At 53.4% G+C, this 22,662-nt stretch overlaps 1 protein-coding gene across 2 annotated transcripts; it reads left to right on the plus strand.

Moving 5' to 3' along the window:
* Window positions 1–9,389: 9,389 nt before the first annotated feature.
* Window positions 9,390–18,727, plus strand: ARHGEF15 (Rho guanine nucleotide exchange factor 15). 2 transcript variants are annotated; one of them, XM_006102603.3, is made up of 17 exons: window positions 9,406–9,494; window positions 9,758–10,027; window positions 11,569–12,224; window positions 12,500–12,832; window positions 13,078–13,132; window positions 13,939–13,994; window positions 14,092–14,303; window positions 14,401–14,561; window positions 14,670–14,822; window positions 14,952–15,081; window positions 16,220–16,294; window positions 16,398–16,490; window positions 16,576–16,736; window positions 16,821–16,973; window positions 17,114–17,196; window positions 17,307–17,411; window positions 18,155–18,727. In XM_006102603.3, the coding sequence occupies exons 3-17, from the start codon at window positions 11,618–11,620 to the stop codon at window positions 18,304–18,306; spliced, it is 2,529 nt and encodes an 842-aa protein (XP_006102665.1). In that variant the 5' UTR covers window positions 9,406–9,494; window positions 9,758–10,027; window positions 11,569–11,617; the 3' UTR covers window positions 18,307–18,727. The 2 variants fall into 2 exon arrangements, with proteins under 2 accessions (XP_006102666.1, XP_006102665.1); XM_006102604.3 differs by lacking the exon at window positions 9,758–10,027 and having other exon boundaries at window positions 9,390–9,494.
* The last annotated feature ends 3,935 nt before the right edge of the window (window positions 18,728–22,662 follow it).

Below are 22,662 nucleotides of genomic sequence, written 5' to 3' on the forward strand. Positions count from 1 at the left end.
TAATATGCTGAGTGTCCGGTCATCCAGTTGTCTGTTCAATCAAAGCATACTATGCTAATGATATGCTAAGGCCGATCAACTGCTCGCTATGACGTGCATTGATCACCAGGGGGCAGACAGTTGACTGGTCGACAAGTCGCTATGATGTGCACCAGGGGGCAGATGCTCTGACCCAGAGGTTAGCTTGCTGCTGGGTCTAGCCCAGCCGTGGGCAAACTACGGCCCGTGGGCCGGATCCAGCCCGTTTGAAATGAATAAAACTAAAAAAAAAAAAGACCGTACCCTTTTATGTAATGATGTTTACTTTGAATTTATATTAGTTCACACAAACACTCCATCCATGCTTTTGTTCCGGCCCTCTGGTCCAGTTTAAGAACCCATTGTGGCCCTCGAGTCAAAAAGTTTGCCCACCCCTGGTCTAGCCGATTGGGACTGAGCGAGATGGGCCGGACATGCCCTGGGGTGTCCTTACACGGTCCCTCCCCGGCTGGCCAACCTCCCAAGTCCCTCCCCGGCCCTGATGGTGCACCGGTGGGGTCCCTCAGCCTGGCCTGCACCCTCTCCCAATCTGGGACACCTCGGGGGATGTCAGAGAGCTGGTTTCAGCCCGAAGGCAAATGACTGGTCACTATGACATGCACTGACCACCCCACAGGGGGAGCTCCACTTAGCCAGAAGCTGGGCTCACGGCTGGCGAGCGCAGTGGCAGTGGCAGGAGCCTGTCCCGCCTCCACGGCAGCGCTAAGGATGTCCAACTGATGGCTTAGGCCTCTGAGGGCTCCTGGACTGCAAGAGGGTGCAGGCCGGGCTGAGGGACCCCCCCCCCAGTGCACAAATTTCGTGCACCAGGCCTCTAGTCTATAGATATTTCTATATGTAAGCATCTGTGTATTAAGTTAAACATGAGTTCATACTACTAGATGTCTATTACTACATGGATCATTGTAGCCACCTCTCTATACTCATCTGTAAACTCTAACAATGAGAAACTTGGCTCCTACCATCTGCCATCTATCTGCTTAATTGTTCAATTCCAGTATACATATATAGGAGCCTCAGGACAATGAACCCATATCTCCATGGGAAAGTACTTTATGAAATAGACCACAGTGTTTATGTGCAGTTCCTTTTGCCTTTAGTCTTAGAGACTCCACTCATTTCTGAAGTTATTTAGGCCAGCACTCCCCCCTCCTCACTCCCTTTAGTAAAGCCATTTCATACATTTGTAATGCACTTACGTTTAGTCACATTCTGCATTCTTTCTTGGGATCCCTTGACCTCCTAAATGATTTTTTAAAAATTTACATATATTAAGGTTCACTCTTTGTGCTGTAAAGTTCTAAGAATTTTGACAAATGCGTTATAGCAGTGACTTTCAACTTTTGTGCTGCAAGAATTTTTAAAACATGCAATATCTGATTATTTAGTCAGGGATACTGACCTCTTTTTCCTTAGGTTATCAAGTAAAAAGATGACTACAGCCCTGGCCGGTTTGGCTCAGTGGATAGAGCGTCAGCCTGCGGACTGAAAGGTCCCAGGTTCGATTCCAGTCAAGGGCATGTACCTTGGTTGCGGGCGCATCCCCGGTGGGGGGTGTGCAGGAGGCAGCTGATCGATGTTTCTCTCTCATTGATGTTTCTAACTCTCTATCCCTCTCCCTTCCTCTCTGTAAAAAATCAATAAAATATATTTTTAAAAAAAGATGACTACAGTAGCCCTCTGTTGTGAATGCTCTGTCTAGATAGAACCATAAGTAGATAGGTCATATAGTGGAGTTGCATCTTATTGGTCACATCACATAATAAGGTTGTGTCTGATTGGTTAATTCTTGGTACCAGAAATCCTTATATACAAGTATAGGCACCTGGTTTTTTAAAAAGTAACTTTGGAGCAAAAAGGGTAGGTAATTATTATTATTATTAGTAGTGGTGGTAGTAAATTAATGAAAATTATAACTATTTTTTGTCAGATTGGCAAAAACATTTTTTTTTTGGTGTGCCACAGAATTTTAGTAATCAGTTTATGTGTGCCACGAGATAAAAAAGGTGAAGATCGTTGCATTATAGTTCTATACAAAAATAATCTCACTAGCCTAAAAAATAATCCTCTGTATTTCAACTATTCAACCCCTCCCTGGCAACCCACTGGCAACTACTGTATCTATATTTTTGCCTTTTCTAGAATATTAGATGGTTGAAGTCATAAGGCATAAGGCTCCTTTGATTTATCAAAATGCATATAAGTTTCATCCAGGTCTTTTTGTGGCTCGATAGCTCATTAAGTGTTCTTAAATTGAATTTATTGGGATGCCATTAGTTAATAAGATTATATAGCTTTCAAGTGACATTTCTATAATACATCATCTGTATAGTGCATTGTGTTCAACAGACAAAGTCAAGTCTCCTTCCATTACCATTTATTCCTCCCCCATCCTCTTCTATCTCCTCCCTCCCCCCTTTCCCTCTGATAATCACCATACTGTTGTCTGTGTCCATGAATTGCTTCTTTTTCTTTTTTTGTTTAATCTTTCATCTTTTTCACCTAGTTTTCCAACCCCATTCCCCTCTGACAGCTGTCAGTCTGCTCTCTATATCTGAGTCTGTTTCTATTTTGTTTACTTGTTTATTTTGTTCATTAGACTCCACATAGAAGTGAAATTATATGGTATCTGTTTTCCTCTGACTAGCTTATTTCACTCTCCAGGTCCATCCATGCTGCCACAAAAGGTAAGATTTCCTTCTTTTTTATGGCTGAGTAGAATTCCATTGTGTAACAGTACCTCAGCTATTTATTTATTTATTTTAAAATATATTTTTATTGATTTCAGAGAGGAAGAGCGAGATAGAAACATCAATGATGAGAATCATTGATCAGCTGCCTCCTGCTCACCCCCCACCTGGGCATGTGCCCTGACCAGGAATCGAACCGTTACCTTCCGGTTCATAGTTGATCTCAACCACTGAGCCACAGCTGTTGGGATAGTGATAACTTTTAAGATCTACTCTCAATAACTTTCAAGTATATAATATAGTATTGTTAATTATTATTGCCATTCTCTACATTAGATCCCCAGAATTTATTCAACTTATAGCTGGAAATTTATACTCTTGTGTATCTTCTTTATTGAGGTGTCCGCTCAAAACTTTACCCCATTTTAAAACTGGATTGTTTTCTTATTGTTGAGTTTAAAAATTATTTGTGTATTTTGGATAACAGTCCTTTACCAAATAATGTGTTTTGCAAATGTTTATTCTCAATCTATGACTTTTCATTCTCTTAACAATGTCTTTTGCAGAGCGGAATTTAAAAATTATAATAAAGTTTAACATCTTTTTTTTTTCTTTCATGGATTGTGCTTTTAGTATTATATCTAAAAACCTATTGCCAAACTCAAGGTGAACTAGATTATCTCCTATATTTTCTTATAGAAATTTTATACTTTTACATTTTACAGTTAGGTCTCTGATCTTTTTTGAGTGTGAATGATATAAAGTCTGTGTCTGGACTCATTATTTTTACATATGATATCCAATTGTTCCAGCAAATTTTGTTGAAAAGACTGTCCTTTCTTTATGGCATTGCCTTTGCTCCTCTGTCAAAAATTCGTTGGCTATATTTGTGTAGGGCTATTTCTGGGCCCTTTATTCTCTTCCATTGACCTACGTGTTTATTCTTTCGCTAGTACCACCATGTCCTGATTACTGTAAGCTGTTACCCTTTTTTTCCTGGGTATGAATTTCCTGAAACAAATGTGAGAGGAGTGGAGGGGGAACACAAAGGTGGGCCCCAGGTGTCTGAGTGAAAGTTTGTAACCACATCGAGTGGAGGGAAGTTGAGGTAGAGGCTTGGTGGGCACACGGCTCTGCCTCTCCTGCCCCTCTTTGGCTGCCAGGCCCTACACCTGAAGTGCTGACTCTACCTGCTGCCACTTGGACAGATTCCTCTGTCCTTACCTAGATGAAAACCTGCATTACCTGTTTTTTAAAAAATAATTTTAGCCGAAACCAGTTTGGCTCAGTGGATAGAGTGTCAGCCTGCGGACTGAAAGGTCCCAGGTTCGATTCCGGTCAGGGGCATGTACCTGGGTTGTAGGCACATCCCCGGTGGGAGATGTGCAGGAGGCAGCTGATCGATGTTTCTAACTCTCTCTATCTCTCTCCCTTCCTCTCTGTAAAAAATCAATAAAATGTATTTTTAAAAAATAAAAAATAAAAAAAAATAAAAAATAATTTTAATACATTTTTATTGATTTTAGAGAGGAAGGGAGAGCAAGAGAGTGATAGAAACATCAGTAATGAGAGAGAATCTATTGGCTGCCTCCTGCATGCCCCACACTGGGGATTGAGCCTACAAACCAGGCATATGCCCTGACCAGGAATTGAACCGTGACCTCCTGGTTCATAGGTTGACACTCAACCACTGAGCACACCAGCTGGGCCGTATGACATGTATTGGTTCCCAGAGTGGGACAGCTTCTCCTTACTGCCTATTCCTTATTGATCCCTCATATGTGCAGACCACCTACTACTAACGGCTTTCTAGACAGAAAAGAGGGCCCAGGTGTTCCATGAAGGATTCTATTGAAATTCAAGGTCCTGGCCCTACCAGAGGCCAGCTGCACTCAACGCTCCTCTCCCCTTGCAAGGGCTTGTTGCTGTTGTTGCTGTAAGTGACAGAAACCCAACTCATACCAGCTTACCAAAAGGGAATTTATTGACTTCCACTACTGAAAGGTACAAACACAGATGTGACTTCAGGCCAATGGGATCAGGGACTCCAATCTGTCTCTCTCAGCCTCTCCCCTTTGTTGGTTTTATTTTCAAGCCACCTCATTGTTGGCCACCAGCAGCTCCAAGTCTATATTCCACCAGTTTAGCACCCCCAGTGGGAAGAGTGTGTTATGGTTACGTATTGCTACATAATGAACCAACCCAAAACACAAACCATTTCATTGCTCATGAGTTTGTGGATCAAGAATTTGGGCAGGGCTCAGTAGGACTGCTTCGCGTGGTGCTGGATGGGTGCTTGGCTAGGATTGGAGATCCAAGATGTCCTTGCTCACATGTCTTAAGACCTCAGTCCTAGCTGATGGCTGGGGCATCCTGGTTCTCCAAGTGGCTTTTCTCTTCACATGGCCTCTCACCATTCAGTAGTCTAACCCACACTGCTCTACATGGTAGATAGCTTCTAAGAGAACAAAGTGGAAGCTGCCAGTTTTCTTAAGGCCGGGGCCCCAAATAGGCAGTGTCACTTCTTTTGCATTTTCTTGATCAAAGCAAGTCACAGGGCCGGCCCGGATTGAATTGGAGGGGAAATAGATTCCGCCTCTTAATGGGAGGAGTGGTAAAGCCACATTGCAAAAGGGCATTTGTATGGGAGGGATTATTGCAGCCATCTCTGAAAATAATCTACCAGAGCCTTACCTGGTTTGGCTCAGTGCATAGAGCGTAGGCCTGCGGACTGAAGGGTCCCGGGTTTGATTCCAGTCAAGGGCACTTGCCCAGGTTGCAGGCTCGATCCCCAGCAGGGGGCGTGCAGGAGGCAGCCGATCAATGATTCTCTCGCATCATTGATGTTTCTCTCTCTCTCCCTCTCCCTTCCTTTCTGAAATCAATTATATATATGGAAATAACCCACCAGAGAGAAGAGTTTCTTTTCCAATAATCTGAGTAAGGCGTGGTGGATTATGCTTTGGCCCTGGTTGTGTCACATGCTTATTCCTGAATTAATCTCAGTACCTAGGGAAGAAAGAATGTGCTGACTGGCTGCTTCTGGGCTATGCATTCCCCCAGGATGGTTCATGTGGACCTAGAATGATGGAGGGGGTGACCCCCCCAAAAAAAACAAACAAAACAAAACAAAACACACCAGGTGCTGGTACCGGAAGAGGGGAAATTGGGAATAAAACTGGTTAAAACAATTGCTATCCACTCCCCAACCCCTGCTCAGAAACCTTCAGTGCCTGTTCTGCCCTGTCAGGTTGCCTACAGTGTGGACTCTACTTGTTCCTCCAGCCTCATTCATACCCTTCTGACTTTTATCTGAGCTTCCCTTTCACAGTTCTCCAGATAGGCCTACTTTCTTCTTCAATGTACCTGCCCTTGGGTGGTCTCCCCAAACGGTCATGCCTTGCCCATCAGCATGTCCAAACTCTACCTGATTTTCAAGGAAAACTCTAAGAGAGTGACATAAGGAAGACTGAGAAAGGGTGAAGGCCACCTGATGCGGAGGTAAAGAGATGAGAAAGACCTGAGGACTCCTCCATTCTTCCAGAAAAATCTTCAAGCACCATCAAAATCAATCACAGTGACCCTTCTAGGGTTACTCTGTGTCATATTTCAAATTGGAGACACAAAGGTGTTCATGGCAGCATTAACTGTAATAGCAAAAACGAGAAGTTACCCACCTGTCCTGCAGTAGGAAGTGCATTGCAGTGATGAAGATTCTTTCAGCGGTAAGTGACAGAGCCAGCTCAAACTAGTTTAAGCACAAAAGTGAATTCAGTGGCTTAGGAACCTGGACAGCCAAGGGACTCAAATGAAGTCGGGCTCCCACCCTCTCTTGGCTCAGCTTCCTTTGGGTATGGGGCGCATTTTCTCCCACTATTGATGGGTTTCCTCTATTGTGAGGGAAGAGGGGCCCAGGCACAGATTGCTGCAGACTTACATTATTCCTGCTTTGTGACCTTGGAGGAAAGAGAAAGCTGCTCTTTCCCAGAGGCTCGGGGCAGGAGGCTGTGCTGGCGTGGGTGACTTGCTCATTCCGGGGCCAGTGTCTGTGGCCGGAGCAATGGGATTCTGTGATTGACCAAACCTGGCCAGGTGGCCAGGAGGCGGCTGTTGTGGTTGGCTGTCCTACTAGAACCATATGGAGTTGGGTCGGGGATGGGGAGTCTCCTAGAAGACGTTTGCTGCTGTTACTAGGATGGCAAAATCTAGCTGAGGCAGGGTTACATTCCAGGAAAAGGTAGCAACATTGGAGCTGGATCTAATCTGCTCCCAATTGGCTTGCTCCCATTCTAGAGCATCACCGGGCCTTGTTGAGACCATGATGGCTTCTCCTACAGTTCTAATGAGAGGGACGCTGGCCACACCATCTCCTGCTTCAAACCTCAACAGTCTGCAGGCTGGCTGAGGCCAGGCTAGTCCCAGAGCAGAAATGACCTTGATCACCACTCGCCCACTGAGCATCAGCCTTCTTTACCCTTAGGTCTTCGAGGGGCTGGCCCAATGCGGTGGTGGCAGCAGCAATGACTGAGCTCCAGTGCCATCTACGGAGCTCAGTTTTGTTTTGGAATTGGATGGGGCATAACTAAATAGATGGTGATTTGCATAGACGTGAGAAGTCATGGTTTTTATCTTTGTGGTTGCTTTGAGCAGTGGGCCCAATGGGAACTTTTTGCCAGGCGTGTTAGAATGTTCTCAGTGTAGCTCCAAGGAGCTTCTGTTCCTCAAAACATGCTGCCCTGACAGGTAAAAAGCCTCCAGGTGGGTCTGTCTGGGGAAAGAAGAAAATGAAATGAGCTCAGACCTGCCAGGGAGGGCAGGTAAAGGTCCAGGGCAGCCCAACCCATCCAATTCCTCTTCTGCGCACATTTCCACTCAAACTTGGGGTGGTTCACGCGGTGGTGTCTTGTTTAGTGTGTGTGTATGTGTGTGAAGGTCTGGCAAGTGCCACTCATGTTCGTAGCTGACAATCACCACTTTTGGTTAGTTATCTTTTTTGTGTGTGTGTTTTGTTTATTTTTTTGTTTTTTAAAATATATTTTTATTGATTTCAGAGAGGAGGGGGAAGGAGAGATAGAAACATCAATGATGAGAGAGAATCATTGACTGGCTGCCTCCTGCACTCCCCTCACTGGGGATAGAGCCTGAAACCTGGGTATGTGCCCTGAACAGGAATCGAACCGTGACCTCCTGGTTCATAGGTCAACGCTCCATCACTGAGCCACGCCAGTTGGGCCAGGTATCTTTTTCAATGATATTTCTGTAAGTAGCAAAACTAATAAAGATATTTCCATTTCAGTAAAAACAATACAAAACAGGATTTGTTTGGCTACACATGTGTATCTAGCTTTCTTGATAGGGTCTCTGAGGCACTTTTGGAGAGAGATTTACTTTCCCAGGAAACACAAAAGGATCTAGACATAAAGGCTCGGAGGTTAGGTGCCTGGTCCTGGTGTGTGTGTGTGTGAGATGGAAAACTGGTGGAATCAATGGAATTATGGAAATGATCTGTACGGAAGGGGAGTCAGGGAAGGAGTAGACTGTGGGGTTCAATTTGGTTCAATTCATCCAATATTAAGCACTATTATAACCTGACCCTGTTCCAGAACTTTGGGGTGTATTAGTGAATAAAACAGATAAAGATTAGGAAGCTCAATTTCTAATGTAAAAGGCAATTAACTATATATGTGACAGTTTAATAATGAACTACTAGTATATGTTATGTTACAATGAATGATAGCTATGCGGGGGAAGAGAGGTCCAAAATGGGGTGTGAGGTCGTGGGCTGCAACCGTAAAGAATGGGCAGCAGGCCTCATTGAGAAAGTGAGCTTTGAGCAATGACCTAAAAGAGGTGAGGGGCTGACTCGTCCATGTGGATGTCTCGGGAAGGAGGGTTCCATGCAGAAGGCACAGCCCGTGCAAAGCCCCCGAGGCAGCAGTGTGCTGGAGAGGAGAGTTTAGGTCGGAGGGAAAATAGTCCAGGGACTTGTTGGTCATTGGAAGGACTTCGGCTTTTACTCTGAGAAAAAGGGGTTAAAACATGTGTTTTTCCCAGCTTTCTGGCTTTCTTTCCCTGTGTCTTGTTTAGTGTGTGTGTATGTGTGTGAAGGTCTGGCAAAGGCAGGCACCTGGGTATGGGCAAAGGCACGGGCAGTTCATAACTGCCCTTCCCATCTCCCTCCCATTACCCTACTTCTCAGCCCGGGGTGCGGCTCATTCCACGCCCTCAGCTGTTTTTATGACACACCCCCAGCCGTGGAACTCAGCTGCTCAATCATAGAGCAAATTAGAGGTGAGAGAGACCCTACTCTTCCCACCCCTCCCCCCACTCCCGCCCCCAGGGGTACTGACTGCCAGCCAATCAAAGCCTCCCAGTGGGACAGAGAAAGTCAGAGGCTGGGACCAGAGAGACAGTGATGGAGAATAGTGAGCAGGCAGGGGGCCCAGCAAAGTCATATCCTCCCGAAAGAGACAGATCTCAGATCTTCCTCCCCACCTCCACCCTCGCCCCCTATCCCTTCTCCACACTCACACACACACACACACACACACACACACACACACTCACACACTCACACACTCACGCCTGACACAATGGCCGGGTGGGGCTGAGGAACTGGCTTCCTCTGCTGAGATCTCAATCTGGGCCCTCAGTTCCCGCCCCAGAAACACAGGAACAGACACTCCGAGACCTGGCCCCGCACTCCTTGCTCCAAGGGGCAGGCAGGACAGGCTGAAAATAGAAACCACTTCCAAAAAGATAAAGGTAAATTCAGGGGGAGCTATTGCAGAGTTGGGGAGGGGGAGACGGGGGAGGGGCCCCTTGGTGTGACACAGTGGGCTGGCTTACACCCGGGGAACAGGCTGGAAGCGATGGTGACAGGCAGCCGGGCGGCGAGGTGTGGGAGAGGTGGTCAGACAGGCCGCGGGGAGCACACGCACCATCCCTCAGCTGAGCCAGAGGTGTCAGCCCGGCCCCGTGCCATTTCCACCCCATCCTCACCCCACCCCACCCCTGTTCACCTCCAGCCCGGGAGCCCCCATCTGCACAGCAATGCCGACAGGACGTGCACATACAGAACAGCCGGCTGTCCACACCCTGGTTTCAGCCTTTCCCCAGGCCCCGTGAACCTCAGGACCCCAGGACACGGGTCCATCACATCTTCCAGAGCCCCGGTGTGCGCATGTGGAGTGCGGTGTGGTTTGGGGGGGTGTCCGGTGGGAGGAGGATTTGATTCCTGTTTCCTGCTCCTACTCACTCAGCCCTAGGAGGTGACTGAGAGTGGAGAGGACTCGAGGGTGAGTGCTCGGGCCCAATACCTGGGTCCCTGTGAGAGGCTGTGTGGGGGGTGGGAGAGGAAGTAAACGGCAAACAGAGGTACCTGAGAAGGGGCGGGACCCCCGAGCGGGCAAAGCTGGGGAGGAGCGGGCCGGCCCGGGAGGCCACTGCCTGGGTCATGTTGATAAGGGGCTTCCTGCCAGGATACAGAGGCCATTGAGCGGTGAGGCTCACAGTCTACGGCACCCTGCCTCGTTCCTCAAGAACCCAATCTGGAGCCTGGGGCGGGGGTGGGGGGTCTGACTCTCCTGCCGACTCCTGAGGGGAGCTGGGGCTCACCCCCGTCTCCCAGCCCTGATCCTGCGGTCCTCTCAGGATTACGGCCTCCTTCCCGGAGGGAGGAAGTGGAGCCCAGGTCCCCATGCTCTGGCCTTCAGTCTGGCCTCCTCACCACCCTCAGGCATCCCGGCAGGACCCGGGCTCCCACTGGGGCCTCTTTCTCTGTGACCCGATGGCGGGATGGGGCGGGCAGGGGTAAGAGGACCGGGCAGGAGAGACCATGTCCGGGGCCTCCTGGTCTCTTGGGGTCAGAGGCTCCAGGAATCTTTACGGCAGGAAAAGGAGACTAAAAATAATCCGGAAAGGGAGAGTCCGGAGAGAGGAACTGGGAAATGGGGGGCGGAGGGCCAGCGGGAGCAGGGAAACAGTGATGCAGCCCCACCGCCAGCAGACACTCACACACGGGAACGTCCCCACACAGACAGCACGGAGCACAGCCACCCTCGCACCCTCTCCCACCACACTCCGTTCCCCGCATTCCACTCTCCCCCTGCATGCCACCCCTTCATACAGCACTGGAAACAGCACACACACGTAAACTACACTCACAAACCTTCGCACGCACACTCTATGGACACACACACAACTCATCAAGCAGAGGCGGTGTGGCTAGACGGGCAAGCTCGATTCCCCTTCCCGACCCCCTTCTCTTGTGCCCCCTCCCCTGCCTTGGGTCTCTGCTGGGGCACCCCCACCCCAGCCTCGCTGTCTCCTCCATCCAGACTGTGGCTGCAGAAGCTACAGGCCAGAGAGGAAGGGAGGCTGGGAGGGCCAAGGAAGGCTGCCTGCAAGGGGCCTCGGGAATGCGAGGGGCGCGAGGTGAAGAGAGAAGACGGGAATGAGCGGGAAGGAGAGGAAGCGCAGCAGCCTTCCCTCCTGACGCCAAAATCATGGCTGATTTGCTGGCAAACAAGCTCTGCTTAGAGCAGTGGTTCTCAACCTTCTGGCCCTTTAAATACAGTTCCTCATGTTGTGACCCAGCCATAAAATTATTTTCGTTGCTACTTCATAACACAAGTAATGTTGTTACTGTTATGAATCGTCATGTAAATATCTGATATGCAGGACGGTCTTAGGCGACCCCTGTGAAAGGGTCGTTCGACCGCCAAAGGGGTCGTGACCCACAGTTTGAGAACCGCTGCCTTGAGGCATCGTCTACCCAGGGCAGGCCAGGGGGTGCCACTGAGGGTCTCTCTCTCTCTTCTCCCTCCCTCTTCCTCAGGGGATGACTCCAGCAGAGCCCCACACTCCTTTGAAAAGCTCAAAGGAAGATGTCAGACCAGTCTCTTCCTACAGCAACACCCCCTACGCAGAAGCCCCCTCGGATCATCCGCCCTCGCCCCCCCTCTCGACCTCGGGCTGCCCAGTCCCCTGGGCCCCCCCACAACGGCTCTTCTCCTCAAGAACCTTCTGGCACCTCCAATGATGCACCCAACCCAATGTGCTCCCCCATCTTCTGGGAACCCCCCGCCTCTTCCCTCAAGCCCCCTGCCCTGCTGCCCCCTTCCGCTTCTAAAACCAGCCTCGACTCCCAGGCCTCCCCAGACTCCCCTTCCAGCACCCCCAGTCCAGTGTCCCGGCGCTCCATCTCCCCAGAACCCGCACCCAGGTCTCCAGTCCCCCCACCCAAACCCTCCGGGTCACCCCGCACGCCTCTGCCCCTGCCGCACCCAGCCCCCCGGGGCCAAGCCCAGGATGGCCCTGCCTCTGCCCCAGGCACTGTGCGGAGACTGGCTGGCAAATTCGAATGGGGGACTGAGGGCCGGGTCCAGGCTGCACCAGAGCCGGCTCCCCAGGGGGGCGTGGATGTGAATGGGGAGAGAGAGACTCCCCGGGGCAGCCTCAGGAGAAGGGGATCCCAGGAGAATGGCGCACCGGGTAAGCATCTCATGGGGCGAGGGGGGCTCAATCCAGCTCATCTTTTATTGTTTTCAGTGGTTTAAGGCTGGGTCCTTTCAGGGGCTACCTTTTAAACACTGGATTTTACGTTTGGAAGATCTGATTTCCGTATTTCTGGGAGTTTGAAGAGAGTCCGTGTTGAAGAGTAGATGCCTGGGGCTGGGCCATGTTCAGCTGCCGGGCAGGTTAAGGGGAAGGACCCGGGGCAGTGTGGGGCCAAGGATCTTTTCCTTAGGACACCTCGTCTCCCACAGATGCGGCCCAGGCCTGCCCACCCTGCTGCCCCTGTGTCTGCCATGTAGCCCGGCCTGGCCTGGAGCTCCGGTGGGTCCCCGTGGGGGGCTGTGAGGATGGTCCCAAGGCCCTCTGCCGAGCCTCCCCACTGCGGGCCTCCCGCTCCCGCCCCAACCCTCCCAGCATCAGTCACCCCTCAGTGGTCCTCACGTCTTACCGCTCCACTGCTGAGCGCAAACTCCTGCCACCTCTCAAACCCCCAAAACCAACTCGGGTCAGGCAGGACCCCACCATCTCTGGGGACCCCCCACAGCCAGATCTCCGTCTGCCCTCTGAAGATGGAAGCCAAACAGGTACAGGGCTTGGGAGAGCGGGTCCTTTGGCTGGGAGGGGAAGGGGTGGAGAGGTAGTTTGTTCTACAAATGAACAAACTACAACCCCCAATAGGGCCTGAGCTTGTTTTGTTTCTCCGCCAGCTGCAGCTCCAGGGCTGATGGGAGTTGTAGTTTTTATGGTAACAGTCTCTGCTGGGGCAGGAGTCAGGAGTCGGGTGGGGGTTCTGGGGATTTATTCTCTTCACTCTGGGCTCTCTCTCTAGGGAACAGTCCAGATGAAGCCCCTCAGAATGACGCTCCAGCAACCATGGAGGGCAGGTACCAACAACCCTCCCCGCCTTACTCCTACCTGAAGGCCGACTCTGCAGGTCCTGCTAAGTCCCACCTCCACAAAGGTGGAGTGAAGGCGGCCTGGGGCTCTAGAGACAAGCAATCCCAGCGCTGTCCCCTGTCAGCTATGTGACCTTCTGTAAGTCACTTAACCTTTCCCGGTCTCAGACTCCTCATCTGTGAAATGGGGGTAAGCATACCAACGACTTCATAGACTATAACATTGGTGAAGAACCGGTCCCTAGTAAGTGCTCCATTTTAGTTCCCCACCTTAAGCCTCTATTGTCATTATCTCTTCAGTGTCCTCTGGGCTTGTTAATGATCTTAGATTCCCCATCACTATCAGAGTTCATCTGAGCCCATTCATTCATTCATTCAACAAGCATTTACTGGTGTTTGTTCTCCTGGGGTTTTAGCTTGGGGGAATGGGTATGTGGTAACCAGAACAGGAGGGACGGAGCTGCGGGCGGGCGAAGGGGAGGTGTGAGTTTGGGTTTATCATGCTGAGTCTCACGGAGCCACAGAGAGGACATTTCAGATGGTGGTTGCTACGTGAGAGGGCTGGAAAGGTAAAGCCTTGGAAGTCTCTGGTACACAGCACCGAGATAACGGGAGGAGATGGAGCCCGCTGAGTCAGGGCCTCCCATACAGCAGGCACATAACAATATCTGGGGTTTGGTCTGGGGAGCCGCTAGGGTCCCCGCACACAACCTTACACTATCATGTGAATAGCGCCCCTGGAGGTGTGCAGCAGGGTTGGCTCTGGGGGACTCCATCCCTTCTTCTCTCCACAGGGATGAGGGCCTGAAGGAGCTGAAGGAGCAGAACTGGGAGGTGCCCCTGCAGGATGGTGAGGCCTCTGGGCCTGGGGGTCCCTGCTGTGACCCGCAGGCCGGGAGAAGGGCTCCGGGGCACTGGGCTTCCCTGATGCGCTGTCTGCTCTCCAGAACCCCTGTACCAGACCTACCGCGCAGCCGTGCTGTCAGAGGAGCTGTGGGGGGTCAGTGCGGAGGGGAGTCCCTCTCCGACAAACCCTGGAGACGCTCCCGCCTTCGCCCGGCTCCCTGGCCCTCGAAACACGCTGTGGCAGGAGCTCCCGGCGGTGCGAGCCAGTGGCCTCCTGGACACGCTCAGCCCCCAGGAGAGGCGCATGCAGGAGGTGGCGTACCGGGGGGCCGGCCCCGGGCAGGAGGGTGGCTGGGCCCCGGGCAGGCTGGGAACTGAGTTTCCCGCGTCCCCCCTGCCCTTCCTCGCAGAGCTTGTTCGAGGTGGTGACCTCCGAGGCCTCCTACCTGCGCTCCCTGCAGCTGCTGACCGACACCTTCGTGCTGAGCCAGGCGCTCCGGGACACGCTCACGCCCCGCGACCACCACACTCTCTTCTCCAACGTGCAGAGGGTCCAGGAAGTCAGCGAGTGGTCAGTGGGGTGCTGCCCTCTCGGCCAACGGAGCGCCCCTTAACTTCCAGCCTGTCCCAGGGCCCCTGGCTCTCCGCCCCCCTCGCTGACGGCTCCCCACCCCTGCAGGTTTCTCGAGGCCTTGCTGTCCCGCGTACGCTCTTCCCCCCACATCAACGACCTTTGCGACGTGGTGCACGCCCACGCCGTGGGCCCTTTCTCCGTGTACGTGGATTACGTGCGCAACCAGCAGTACCAGGAGGAGACCTACAGCCGCCTTATGTGAGCTCCAGGGCAGGGGCCGGGTCACACCTGTGGGGGAGCCCGGGGTGCAGGGGGGGGTCCAGGCCCGGGCAGGCGGGGGGGACCGGGCCTCCAGGCCCACTCCAGCGGCCTGCGCTGCTTCTGCAGGGACACGAACGTGCGCTTCTCCGCGGAGCTGCGCCGGCTGCAGAGCCTCCCCAAGTGTGAGCGGCTCCCGCTGCCGTCCTTCCTGCTGCTGCCCTTTCAGCGCATCACGCGGCTCCGCATGCTGCTGCAGGTACCGTGGGGCCGGGCCTTTCCCGCCATCTCCCACCCCGCCATGAGCACGGGGCTTCCCTAAATCAGACCCAATCGGGGCCTCAGTCCAGGACCCGCCGGACTCTGCCTGGAGCTACTCACAGGTCTCAGGGAGCAGGCTGGGCGCAGGAAATGAACCTCTGGCTAGAGGCAGGAGTTCTCGGCTTGGCTCTGCCAGGAACTGGCTGACTGACCTTGGGCAAGTCCCTTTCTCTCTCTGGGTCTCAGAGGGAATGTGGTGGCCACCTCAGCTGTACCTCTCACTGCATACCTCCCCAGTGGGGTGATATCACGCTCAAGGAGGCAAAAGTCATTCTTTGGGAGGTAAAAAAAATCCTAAATATTCCAATGGTTGTGGTACTTCAAAGGGCCCTGGTACATAAACGATGAACAGCATATCTGTGGTATTACATTTCTAAAAAGGCTCCTGAGCAGGGTGATACTGAATTAAAAAATAAAAGGTTGAGCCCTAGCTGGTTTGGTTCAGTGGATAGAGCATCGGCGTGTGGACTGAAGGGTCCCAGATTTGATTCCGGTCAAGGGCACATGCCCGGGCTGTGGGCTCCATCCCCAGTAGGGGGTGTACAGGAGGCGGCCAATCAATGATTCTCTCTCATCATTGATGTTTCTATCTCTCCCTCCCTCTCCCTTCCTCTGAGAGGTTAAATAACTTGTCCAGGTCATCCAGATAATCACTGATGGAGACAAAGTTTAATTCCAGGCACTCTAACCACTGTGCTTCATTGTTTTTACTAATAGTGTGGTTAGTAATTATTAAAATAACAGCACCCTTCTTTTCAGCACTCACTATGTGCCAAGGACTATGTTAAGTGCTTTGTATATATTACGTTGCTGAATCCTCCATTGGTAGGCTAGGTGGGTATTGCCCCCAATTTACAGATGCAGAAACTGAGGCTCAGAGAGGTAACCTGACTTGCTCAGGGTTAGGCCGACAGTGAGTGGTGAGGTCTCTCAGCCTTGTTGAGGCTGGTTCCTCAGCCCTGTGAACCCCAAACTGAGCATGTTGCCAAGCCAGGCAAGGGGCCTCTGAGCTGCAGCCCCTCTGAACCCCAGGGCCGCAGAGCAGGGGCCCAGTCACCCTTCCTCCTTGTCCTCAGAACATCCTCCACCAGACAGAGGAGGGGTCCAGCCGCCAGGAGAATGCCCAGAAGGCCCTGGGTGCTATCAGCAAGGTGGGCCGCGGGGGATGCTGAGGCCCGGGGAGGCGAGGAGGGGGTCAGGGAGAGGGAAGGGAGGAAGGGAGTAGGGGTGAGTGACCGAGCTCCCCTCACCCAGATCATTGAGCGTTGCAGTGCTGAGGTGGGGCGCATGAAGCAGACGGAGGAGCTGATCCGGCTCACCCAGAGGCTGCGCTTCCACAAAGTCAAGGTCAGCCTCTGTCTAGACTCCCCACCGTCCCTTTCCCCATTTTGTGCGATGAAGAAGCCAGAACCTCCTCCCTGCTCCCTCCCAGGCCCTGCCCCTGGTCTCCTGGTCGAGGCGCCTGGAGTTGCAGGGGGAGCTGACGGAGTTAGGGTGCCGGAGAGGGGGCATGCTCTTCACCTCGCGCCCCCGCTTCACTCCCCTCTGCCTGCTGCTCTTTAGTGACCTGCTGCTCATCACGCAGCCTAAGAGGTGGGTCCCAGGGAGGGTGGGAGGCCAGGCAGGGGTGGGGAGCAGGAGTCTGCTCTCCTTCTGAACTTCCTCTCCCCTGGGCAGTGGGCAGCGGCTACAGGTGCTGGACTATGCCCATCGCTCCCTGGTCCAGGCCCAGCAGGTTCCGGACCCATCTGGACCCCCGACGTTCCGCCTCTCCCTTCTCAGCAACCACCAGGGCCGCCCCACCCAACGGCTACTCCAAGCTTCCTCCCTGTGAGTTGTGTCTCCTAAAGGGGCCTTGACCTGACCTCTCAGAGCCTACCACCTCCTCCCCAATCTCTCTCCTCTGTGGCCCCTGCCTAACCCCCGGTAGGATCTCCTGAGCCAATTGGGACCCTCCCTTGTCCCACCAGATCAGACATGCAGCGCTGGCTGGGAGCCTTCCCCACCCCTGGCCCCCTTCCCTGCTCCCCAGACACCATCTATGAGGACTGTGGTGAGTAACCCCTAGAGGGAGAAGGAAGGAAAAGTGAATCTTAAGGGGAATATGGGGGAGAAGCTAAATATAGTCTTGATCCTGCTGTAATGTCACCCAACCCCAACCAGAATGTTCCCAGGATCTGTGTTCAGAGCCTTCGACACCAGCCAAGACTGAGGGACAGAGTCTGGAGTCCAGGGCTCCCCCCAAGCACCTACACAAGAGCCCTGAAGGTGAGCGAGTCTTTTATTTCTTCATTCAGTAAATAATTAAGCACCTGGGAGGGGCCGCTCTCTGTTCTAGGTGCTGTGAATCAAACACACAGATATCCCTGTGCTGCACAGCATGCGTTCTAGTGGAGGAGAAACAATAAAGAACAAATAAGATAAAAAATAAATTGCATATAGTGCGTCCGAAGGTGATGAGTCTATGGCAAAAACCCAAGTGCAGCAGTCAAGGAGGGCAGGCGTCCCAGGGCTGGGTGGGTTACAGGTTTAAAGAGGGAGGCTGAGGTGGACCTCCACGAGGAGGCACTGTGTCGGTGATGACTTGATGGAGCTGAGGAATTTAGGCACGTGGCGTCCAGAGGAAGAAGGTTCCAGTCAGAGACTAGAGTCAGCGGAAGGCACTGTGGTTGGTGTGTTTAGGAGACAGTAAGGAGGCATGTGTGGCTAGAGGGAGCGAGGAGAAGGGAGAGAAGCAGATGAGGTCATAGAGATAACAGGGACCATATCATATGGGTCCTCAGAGATCCCTGCAAGGATTCGGGCTTCCACTCTGGGATGAGCAGCCACTGCAGGGCTTGACAAAGGAGTGCCCCTGACCCTCTTTGGTGATATTGTCACCTCCAGTGGCTTTTCTACCAATGCTCCCGTTCTCACCATGACCCTCAGACACTAGACCCCATGGTGCCTCCTTTCCCTCCTGACCTGCCCCTTTCCCTGGCTCCCCTGGGGCCCCTTCTCTCTTTCTCCAGGCTGGCTGAAGGGCCTTCCTGGGGCCTTCCCTGCCCAACTGGTGTGTGAAGTCACAGGGGAACATGAAAGGAGGAGGCACCTTCGCCAGCACCAGAGGCTCCTGGAGGCTGCTGGACCCTCTTCAGGAAACCCCAGTGCCCCCCAATCCTAATGCATGCTGGGGAGGGGGCGCAGGCAGGGACAGCTGGCAGCGTGGCGCAGAGAGGACAAAGCTCATCTATCTATTGGATTCGCTGTCAGTGGAAATACTACCTCTAGTGCCAACCAATAGGGACCAAGCTTCAGGACGAGGCAGCCAATGAGAACAGGATGGTCAGAGCCCAGGCAGTGAGGGAGAACGAGGCTGGTGTGAGTGTGTGGCCAATGGAGACAGAGGCTTAGTGCAGAGGGGCTGATCTGGACCCAAGAGATCAGTAGCGACTCTCTTTGGTTCTAGAGCAACAGCCAGTCCTGCCCTTTGAATCGAAGAAGTATTAGATTTCATTCTCAGGGTGTTTCCTATGTCCTCTCAAGCCAGGTTTTCTCTTCTAGAAGAATCCAGTGTGTGTTTCTCAGAGTGTGTGTGTGTGTGTGTGTGTATCTGTGAGTGTGTGTGTGTGTGTATCTGTGAGTGTGTGTGTGTGTGTATCTGTGAGTGTGTGTGTGTATCTGTGAGTGTGTGTGTGTGTGTGTGTGTGTGTATCTGTGAGTGAGGTAGGTGTATGATCTTGCCTTCTCCCAGATGAGTGACTGCCCCAGTTCTTCCCTCAGCCCCATTTTAACTATTATTCTCTCTGAGAAAGACCCCAGGCCTGAGTGCCAGAGGAGAATGAGCTGGTGTGGCTTGGCAGCCAGAGGCCAGAGCTGGGTTGAGAGCCCTGGGATCTGGGACTCTTGGAGGGCAGAGTCCCATGACAATTGGAGGGTGATGTTATGGAGCAGACAAGCAGCCTGGCAGAGGAGCCCAAGGGACTTCTGAAGACGGCCAGTAGCTGGGGCCCGAGGGCCCCTGAAGCCCACAAGCCCTTCTCCTTGCCCCAAAGCTTGGTGTCTGTAATCTTTGCTGGGAAAGCACCCAACTGAACTATAATCAGCGTCTAGCCTTGGCCTTGGACCCCAAGAAGCGGAAGAAATGGAAGCTGTGGATCATGGGCCAGCTGGTGAGCCGCTGGGCCTTCCTGCCTTCATCCTGGTCCTCTCACAGAGACGTGGGGCCAAGCCGTGGGCAGAGAATGGAGAGGGTCTGCTTCTGGATGAGAAGTGGCCCCCATGCGATGCCACAAGGAGCTGAGGGACGGACAGATGGAGCAGACAGTTGCCGGCGAGTGGGGCCCAGGTCTAGCACAAGGCCTTCTCTGAGCTAGGCCATCACCCCTTCCCTTCACTCGTGCACAGAAACTTGCCCAGGACAGAAACTGCCACGCTGACCACAGGAGGCGCGGGGACTCTCAGAGACTCAGAGGGAGACAGGCACGGGCATTGGCATGTCTGTGACTTTGGAGATTCACCGAGCGCTGTGCCTGGCATATGAGAAACCTGCAATAAATGTTGGTGGAGCTGTATTGAGGCTCTTTGGGGGACTGTGTGCTTAAAGGAGCAGTGGTTTCCCGCTGTGGCTTTATAAGGGGGGTGGGGCTGGCTGGAAAGGGATTCTTCCAGAGCAGAGGTCAGTTCTGCTGGGAACTGGGCTTGGAGACTAGGCTCAAGGCTCCAGCATGTCAGCCCACTCCTCCCTGCCCAGGGATCCAAGGCTGCGGTGGTGGTGGATTTGCAGATGCTGGGGTGGAAGGCTCCTGCAGGTGGGGGGAGAAGATAGGGCAGCGCCAGGGCTCCAGCAGGGGATGAAGATGCAGGGAGCAGGACAAAGAGGACAGTCAGCAATAAAGGTCTTTCCTGAACAGCCAAGCATCGCTGTGTTTAATGCAATCAATTCTACGCCTGTTTCCTGAATGCCTTCTATGTGCCAGGCATTGTTCCAAGACCTGGGGATACGGAGATGAAAACACAAGGGCCTTGTCCTCAAGGAGGACATTCTGGGTTTGGGGCCAGGTGGAAAGAACAATTTCCAATTGTGAACAATTTAATAAGCAAGATAAAACCAGGCAGCAGCTATGGGGACAATACAGCAAGGGCTGTGATGTAGAATACTCCGTGTGTGTGTGTGTGTGTGGGGGGGGAGCTTTGGAGAAGATCCTGGAGGTAACATTTGAGCCGAGACCCAAATGACAAGAAGGGAGCAGCCCTGTGAAGATCTGTGCAAAGAGCATCAAAGGGACTGAAGTCCAGGAAATGAAGGTAGTGGTCGTGGGGAGGTGCACCTGCTCCTTCAAGTTTCCTGGTTGGGGAGCCTCTCTCCACCAAACTTCTTCTCTCTCGGAGATACTCAGAGAGACAGACAGACAGACATCGGAGGCTCACACAAAGCCACACATATGACAGATCTATGGTACTTCCTAGCTCCTCAACCCCTCCCTGAGCCCTGCCACTGAGGAAGCCCCCAGGCCCCACTTCAGGTGTCCTAGTAATGGGGTAATTAGAAGACAAAGACCAGGTAAGAGTTGTTTGGGGGATGTAAAGGCACATAAAATACAACCACATGTTCCAGAAGAGACGGGAAAGACAGGAAGGAGAGGGGACGGTCTGTTTCTGTTATCTTAGAGCCCCTTTCCATTTTGGGGTGACAAGTGAGTGAGTGCAGTCCGGGAGGGGTGTGCATTCGGCAGGCCTGTCGGAGAGGGCGAGGGGCATGAAGGACAGCTATGTGGGGAGGGGTGGATGTGGGGCAGTGAGACCACCATGAATGTGGAGAAAGTGGATGGGCGAAGGGCTGGGGCTGGGGTAAGGAAGACAGAGGGGGAATGATGGGGTGGTACAGGGGGTACCGGGGGCTGTAGGTAACTTGGCGAGTCATGAATCCTCTCCCTCCACCCCCTGCACACCTCCACCAGGTATGTACCTCTCTGTCATACACCTGTGCTACTCCTGCTGGCCCGGCACCCTCTCCATCCTGTGGTGCTCCTCCCCCTTCCTGCCCCTCTGCGTCACCTCCTGCAGCTTCCTTGCAGGTGTGGAGGAGGGTTCACGGGAGACGTCTCCCAGTGCTGCCCCGTCTGGTGTTCCAGGCATGGTGGTGGGGGTGGCAGGGGTCAGTACCAACGTTCCAGGTGTAGAGAGGTTCACTGACCCATTTGGGGGTCTGAGCTGCATCACTCCGTGCTTCACACTCTATCATGCTGGGGAGGTGGAAGAAACTCATATTTTCACAGGCTCCGGGGAAGCACAGCTGTGTATTGGGGGGTGGGGTGCCTGGGAGGACGGGGTGGGAAGCCGGGCCCTATTAGGAGTCTCTCTCTCTCTCTCTCTCTCTCTCTCTCTCTCTCTCTCGTCAGAATGTGCTCTCTCCATCCCACAGTCCTGCTCCTCATATCTGTGGCCTCCATATATGGGGATTCAGTGATAATGCAGACAGGACAGGGCGCTGACCTCTCTTTGCACTGGCCCTTCTATGGCCTCTGGGTCCGCATCGTTGTGGCCATTGTGACCGGTGAGCGGAGGCGGGTCGCAATCATGACCACAAGCAACAGGCGATGGGAGCCCCCTTTCCCTGCAGCCTGCTCGCTAGCCCCCTGCCATCTCCTGAATCTATTCTAGCCCCACAGACCCTCCAGCCCACTTGCTGAGATCCTTCCCAGCCCTGCAGCCTGGCTCTGTCCGTTCCGAAAGCTCCTCTCTCTCTCCTCCCTCCTTCCCCGCAGGACTCGCCTCTCTCTTCAGCTACCGGGGTATCTGCTGGTTCCCGCTTTCGGGTTGGCCAGTCACCAGGCAGGCAGACCGCCCGGTGCAGGAGTACGTCTCCTCCGACCGTCCCTACACCAGCCGGACAAACCCCGGAGGCCGCCCGACCTGGCTCCCAGCACGCCCTCTGCAAACCAGCGGCTCTCCACCCGCCAGCGGCCCGAGAAAGTCTCGGGCAGGAGCAACGGGAGCTACGGGAGCAAAGGGAGCAAAGGGAAACAACTCCCGGAGGTCCCCTTCGGTTCTAACCTGGACGCCCCTTGTGGCCCCGCCTCCAGGTCAGGCCCCGCCCCCAGGACAGGCCCCGCCTCCAGGTCAGGCCCCGCCCCCCGCCCCGCCGCGCCCTGGCCCGGTCCGCGGTGCACCCAGACCTACTTGGCGACACTGGTTTCCAGCTCCCGGCCTTGGCACGTCTTCTGGCCGAGCTGGGTCTGCAGGTTCTCAGCGCTCGCCTCCCACGCGAGGCAGGACCTGGGGTGGCCGCCCACACCGAGAAATCCTTCAGACGTCGAGGCGCAGGTCCTGCGCCTGCCGTCCACTGCGGCCAGCGCGCCCCACTCGCCCGCCCGCGATCTCTCGAAGTGGCCCCGAACTCCCCGAGGTCCAGGGCCCGGCGTGCCCGCTGGCCTGATCCCACCTTCCCCAGCCTTCGGATTTTGCCTTTGTAGGGGGGGTCGTGAGTGGGCAACGGCACGGAGCAGCCAGCTCCCGTTGTCTTGCTTATTAAATTAAA

Source organism: Myotis lucifugus, unplaced genomic scaffold (assembly GCF_000147115.1).
Source record: "Myotis lucifugus unplaced genomic scaffold, Myoluc2.0 scaffold_420, whole genome shotgun sequence".
Taxonomy (NCBI): Eukaryota; Metazoa; Chordata; class Mammalia; order Chiroptera; family Vespertilionidae; genus Myotis; species Myotis lucifugus.

Excerpts from the sequence above, each read along its gene's own strand:
- ARHGEF15 (XM_006102604.3), top strand. The coding sequence starts at position 11,618 with ATGTCAGACCAGTCTCTTCCTACAGCAACACCCCCTACGCAGAAGCCC. Across the intron at positions 13,995-14,091 it reads GGAGGTGCCCCTGCAGGATG|AACCCCTGTACCAGACCTAC; the intron begins GTGAGGCCTCTG and ends TCTGCTCTCCAG. Across the intron at positions 14,304-14,400 it reads AGGAGAGGCGCATGCAGGAG|AGCTTGTTCGAGGTGGTGAC; the intron begins GTGGCGTACCGG and ends CCTTCCTCGCAG.